This window comes from Salvelinus sp. IW2-2015, unplaced genomic scaffold, assembly GCF_002910315.2.
Source record: "Salvelinus sp. IW2-2015 unplaced genomic scaffold, ASM291031v2 Un_scaffold762, whole genome shotgun sequence".
Classification (NCBI taxonomy): Eukaryota; Metazoa; Chordata; class Actinopteri; order Salmoniformes; family Salmonidae; genus Salvelinus; species Salvelinus sp. IW2-2015.
The window spans coordinates 390389-396598 of record NW_019942606.1 but is presented as its reverse complement, the minus strand read 5'-3'; the positions used below and the strand labels follow the sequence as shown (position 1 = coordinate 396598).

Here is a 6210-nt window from a genome sequence, read left to right as displayed (position 1 = left end):
CTGGAGCGCGTGCTATGGTGACCAGTGAGCTGCGTTAAGGTGGGGCTTTACATAGCAAAGATTTATAGATGACCTGGAGCCAGTGGGTTTGGTGACGAATATGAGCGAGGGCCAGTCAGCGAGAGCATACAGGTCGCAGTGGTGGGTAGTATATGGGGCTTTGGTGACAAGATGGATGGCACTGTGATAGACTACATCCAATTTGCTGAGTAGAGTGTTGGAGGCTATTTTGTAAATGACATCACCGAAGTCAAGGATCGGTAGGATAGTCAGTTACGAGGGTATGTTTGGCAGCATGAGTGAAGGATGCTTTTTTTTTTTTGCGAAGTAGGAAGCCGTTCTAGATTTAATTTTGGATTGGAGATGCTAAATGTGAGTCTGGAAGGAGGGTGGCCATAGGGTGCCGCACAATTGGCCCAGCGTCGTCCGGGTTTGGCCGGTGTAGGACGTCATTGTAAATAAGAATTTGTTCTTAACGTTTTTGCCTAGTTAAATAAAGGTTAAAATATATATGTGTGTGTGTATTGGGATGAAGTTTGAGCTCCCCACCTATTACAGCCCAATCCTTACTTCAGAAGGAACCTCCTAACCAATGAAAAAGCCCACTGCCACCTCTCTATGCGTAGCCACCTCTTGGGTCACCCGTTGGTGAACAACAACCCAGAGTCAGTAGGTGTAATTCAAATGAAAAACACACAATATGGAGTTGTTGTTGTTATGCCAGCAGTATGTCCTGTTGTCCCCTGACTTTCCTGTGGCATGAGAATGTGTTGACATGTTGTGACGACCATAGGCGTCTAACAATAAGGATTTAGTCAGGCAGCCATTTTGTCTTCACCTGAAACTGCTAGGCCAGAGAAGTGGCACTCTAGGGCTCCGTAGTAACGCTTGTCCACTTGCCCGGGGCAAGTCAAAATTATTGCCGGGACAAGCAGATTATAGACTAAATTGTCCCAATGGACAACAATTAAGCTATTCCCATCAGAATTGTACCAGTGTTCTAAGGATGCGATGTGTTACACACTTGCCTCCCAATCTCTGCAGAGCCCATTGTAGTGTAATTATTGTTGGCCTGCATTGACAGYCACYAGCGGTCTTTTAAACATGCAGTCAGTCACAAGATGAGATTTAAAGTGAGCCTAGCTGCGTGTGCGCATTTTTGTTGCTACGGTATTCATTGTTAGTGAGTTATTTGCCCTGTTAAAGCTCATTTTTGGTCAGCAATGAAAAGTCATAGTGTGGGCAGCTGCCAGGGGAGAGAGAGTGCGCAAGAGAGCGGGCTTTCATACCATGTCATGTGTCTTCTCTGTCAGGTTGAGACTGGTCTACTACCATGTCATGTGTCTTCTCGGTCAGGTTGAGACTGGTCTACTACCATGTCATGTGTCTTCTCTGTCAGGTTGAGACTGGTCTACTACCATGTCATGTGTCTTCTCTGTCAGGTTGAGACTGGTCTACTACCATTATGTGTCTTTTCTGTCAGGTTGAGACTGGTCTACTACCATGGTCATGTTCTTCTCTGTCAGGTTGAGACTGGTCTACTACCATGTCATGTGTCTTCTCTGTCAGGTGAGACTGGTCTACTACCATGTCATGTGTCTTCTCTGTCAGGTTGAGACTGGTCTACTACCATGTCATGTGTCTTCTCTGTCAGTGTTGAGACTGGTCTACTACCAGTTCATGTGTCTTCTTCGTCGGTTGAGACTGGTCTACTACCATGTCATGTGTCTTCTCTGTCAGGTTGAGGACTGTCTACTACCAGGTCATGTGGCTTCTCTGTCGTGTTGGACTGGTCTACTACCATGTCATGTGTCTTCTCTGTCTCAGGTTTGAGACTGGTCTACTACCAGGTCATGTGCTCTCTCTGTCGTGTTGAGACTGGTCTACTACCAGGTCATGTGTCTTCTCTGTCGTGTTGAGACTGGTCTACTACCAGGTCATGTGTCTTCTCGTCAGGTTGAGACTGGTCTACTACCAGGTCATGTGTATTCTCTGTCGTGTTGAGACTGGTCTACTACCAGGTCATGTGTCTTCTCTGTCGTGTTGAGACTGGTCTACTACCATGTCATGTGTCTTCTCTGTCAGGTTGAGACTGGTCTACTACCAGGTCATGTGTCTTCTCTGTCAGGTTGAGACTGGTCTACTACCATGTCATGTGTCTTCTCTGTCAGGTTGAGACTGGTCTACTACCAGGTCATGTGTCTTCTCTGTCAGGTTGAGACTGGTCTACTACCATGTCATGTGTCTTCTCTGTCGTGTTGAGACTGGTCTACTACCAGTGTCATGTGTCTTCTCTGTCAGGTTGAGACTGGTCTACTACTATGTCATGTGTCTTCTCTGTCAGGTTGAGACTGGTCTACTACCATGTCATGTGTCTTCTCTGTCGTGTTGAGACTGGTCTACTACCAGTCATGTGTCTTCTCTGTCAGGTTGAGACTGGTCTACTACCAGTCATGTGTCTTCCTGTCAGGTTGAGACTGGTCTACTACCATGTCATGTGTCTTCTCTGTCAGGTTGAGACTGGTCTACTACCATGTCATGTTGTCTTCTCTGTCAGGTTGAGACTGGTCTACTACCAGGTCATGTGTCTTCTCTGTCGTGTTGAGACTGGTCTACCTACCGTCATGTGTCTTCTCTGTCGTGTTGAGACTGGTCTACTACCATGTCATGTGTCTTCTCTGTCAGGTTGAGACTGTCTACTACCAGGTCATGTGTCTTCTCTGTCAGGTTGAGACTGGTCTACTACCAGGTCATGTGTGTATTCTCTGTCGTGTTGAGACTGGTCTACTACCAGGTCATGTGTCTTCTCTGTCGTGTTGAGACTGGTCTACTACCATGTCATGTGTCTTCTCTGTCAGGTTGAGACTGGTCTACTACCAGGTCATGTGTCTTCTCTGTCAGGTTGAGACTGGTCTACTACCATGTCATGTGTCTTCTCTGTCGTGTTGAGACTGGTCTACTACCAGGTCATGTGTCTTCTCTGTCAGGTTGAGACTGGTCTACTACTATGTCATGTGTCTTCTCTGTCAGGTTGAGACTTGGTCTACTACCATGTCATGTGTCTTCTCTGTCGTGTTGAGACTGGTCTACTACCAGTCATGTGTCTTCTCTGTCAGGTTGAGACTGGTCTACTACCAGGTCATGTGTCTTCCTGTCAGGTTGAGACTGGTCTACTACCATGTCATGTGTCTTCTCTGTCAGGTTGAGACTGGTCTACTACCAGTCATGTGTCTTCTCTGTCAGGTTGAGACTGGTCTACTACCAGGTCATGTGTTCTTTCTCGTCAGGTTGAGACTGGTCTACTACCAGGTCATGTGTCTTCTCTGTCAGGTTGAGACTGGTCTACTACCAGGTCATGTGTCTTCTCTGTCAGGTTGAGACTGGTCTACTACCATGTCATGTGTCTTCTCTGTCAGGTTGAGACTGGCTCACTACCAGGTCATGTGTCTTCTCTGTCGTGTTGAGACTGGTCTACTACCATGTCATGTGTCTTCTCTGTCGTGTTGAGACTGGTCTACTACCAGGTCATGTTGTCTTCTCTGTCGTGTGAGACTGGTCTACTAATACTGCTTTAATGTATTATTATTCTCATTAATATTGTTTTTGCTGTTAATGGTAATCTCATGTCACTACTACTATTATTATTATTATTATTATTATTATTATTATTATTCTCATTAATATTGTTGTTGCTGTTAATGGTAATCTCATGTCCACTACTACTATTATTATTATTATTATTATTATTGCTGTTGGTCCCACCATTTGTGTTATATGTATACTTTGACAATGTAAGTCATTTTAAGTTCATATGTCAATTGAATTGCGAGGGGAGAGCGCAAAAGAGAGAAGAGACATTTGCGCAACAGGTAAAGTACTGATATAGCCTACAAGACTAACTGGATAACCATCCAACCTACACAATATGTATTGAATTGGCTAACTCGCTAGTTAACTATAGTATTCTGTTATTAGCATGTATTAATCTCATGTCCTAAATACCTTTCCGCCCGCTCTTTGTGTAGGCCATAATCGCATTTCGCTACGACCTCAATAACATCTGATTTTAAATGTGTATGCAACCAATAAAATGTGATTTGATTGGCCGACACACAGTTGATACAGGTGTGCAGTTGAAGAAACTGATGATGAATACTCCAGTGTAAAACCATCTCTCAAGTGCTCCTAATTGGCTCGGATTCTCCTCTATTCTATACTGGCCATGAAATTCTGACAACAACAACAAAATAGCCTAATTAGAATAGCCTAATTAGAATAGCCTAATTGACAAGTAGCCTAACTCCTATGCTGTCAATATATCCCTGACTTGAACACGGACTATTTTAACCTTACAAATAGATCACCATCTAAGCTAGCTAACTCGCCCACCTTACCCATTTAATCCCTGGTTCATAGAGTAAGGTGAATTAATGTTTTGAAGACATAAAGACTATTCGGTGGTAATTGTTGTGTTGAAAGGGGGCCAACCCTCCTCCTGGAGAGTCCAGGAGAGATACTGGGGGAATGCAGGCTTTTGCTCCTGCCCTGCTCGAACACACCACATTGTTAAAAATAAAAATAAAAATCAGCTGCTCAACAGGACCTAAACTGACTGTAGATCAAAAGCCTGCAGGCCCAGTAGCTCTCCAGAGGGGCTGACGGAAAACATGTGTTTTATACCGTAGCCTATCAGTGCAGTAATCTTACGTTGTGGGTGGTTAAGTGCATTGCTCAAGTCCACTACGGCACAGTTGTCATTATCTACATTTTATTGTCTGCCTGTAATAAACCTCAGGATTATTGTCTCATCGCTGTAATGTGCTGCATCTCAAGTGGCAGAAAGCCTTTCTGTATCATTGTGTTCCTGATTGCTTTCATGTCACTGGACGTTCTCTGTGACATGCTCCGTGGTGACCCAAGATCAGCATCTAAGGGAAACTTGACCCTACTCCACAACATGCCTGAACCTCTCCATTATTTTTCTACCCACCCCCCCCCCCCACAGGCACACTAGCCCAGAGAAGTTCTACATTGAGGCCTGTGATGATGGGGCCATGCAGTCCTGGCCATCGACAGAGTGTCCAATGAGATGACCCTGACTGGTTAAGACTTCGTGTACACCGTTGCGAAACGTTTTGTAACGGGAAACATAAACAAGCATTTGTTATTGGATGAATTCAGGTAGGTTCCCAGAGAGGCTTTATAGCTTCCTGATGGAGTAACTGAAGTGTGTAAGTTGTGAATAATTAATGTGGTTTTAAAACCTACAACTGCATAAAATGCTGGCAAAGTTTCTGCCCACCACTCTGTGGAGTGCAGAAAAAATATCTAGGTTTACAACTGAAGACTWACAGAATTTGCCTGGCCTACTCATGTGGATCGGTACAGGAGCTGGCTGTGTGTGGTCAATACAGGAGCTGGATGTGTGTTAACCATTGTGATTATAGTGTTTGTCCTCCATCTTGTTTCTTTAGGGAAGAAAGATGTTCCTCCGTCAGCCAACACCAGGCCCATCTGTGGCATCATGGGGACCGTCCGCTTGGTGGCAGGTAGGTCCACAGCCTGACCCAACACTGGACTGGTCCTTGTCACAGGATGTAGGCCTACTACTCGGTGCGTCCCAACAATATCTCCTTTCTCCTGAAGTGTGGAATCGTTCACTGATTCCCGCAAATCTTAAAACATTGGGATTGGTTTATGCACGGGCTAGAGCAGGGGTGTCAAACATACGGCCTGCGGGAGGTTTGAGTAAAAAAATAAACAAACTGTGAATAAATGATAACAAACCTACATTCATACAGTTTATTGACTTTATTATCTCTCTCGCTAATAATCACAGACATGAACGCTAGACAGTCAGGGAGCATCAAATGCCAAAAGTACAGATATGTTGTGGAGCCCGAGTGACTTTCAGATCAGTGAAGGGAATTGAACAAGTGCACACTTGGGGAGAAAGGGGTTATGTCCAAATAATCTCTCCTATCTTGTCTTTCAGGATATACCCCTGTACCTAACACACGTTACTGTTTTATATGTTGTGCTGACATGTTCACTGTGGTTTCCCCTTTTTCACAGGGATGTACCTGATTGTCATTACCAAGAAGAGGAATGTGGGCAGCCTCCTGGGCCACGCTGTGTGGAAGGCAGTGGATTTTGACATCATTTCCTACAAAAAGACTGTGCTTCACCTCACTGAGGACCAGGTGACAA

General features: G+C 44.8%; 1 protein-coding gene across 1 annotated transcript in view; it reads left to right on the top strand.

Annotated features, from left to right (window-relative positions):
- sacm1la (SAC1 like phosphatidylinositide phosphatase a) overlaps positions 1-6210 on the top strand; it is a 70408-nt gene that overhangs the window by 8257 nt on the left and 55941 nt on the right. Inside the window, 4 exon segments of the mRNA XM_070438314.1 lie at positions 5006-5052; positions 5055-5102; positions 5475-5549; positions 6076-6203. Coding sequence (XP_070294415.1) covers positions 5006-5052; positions 5055-5102; positions 5475-5549; positions 6076-6203 — 298 coding nt within the window.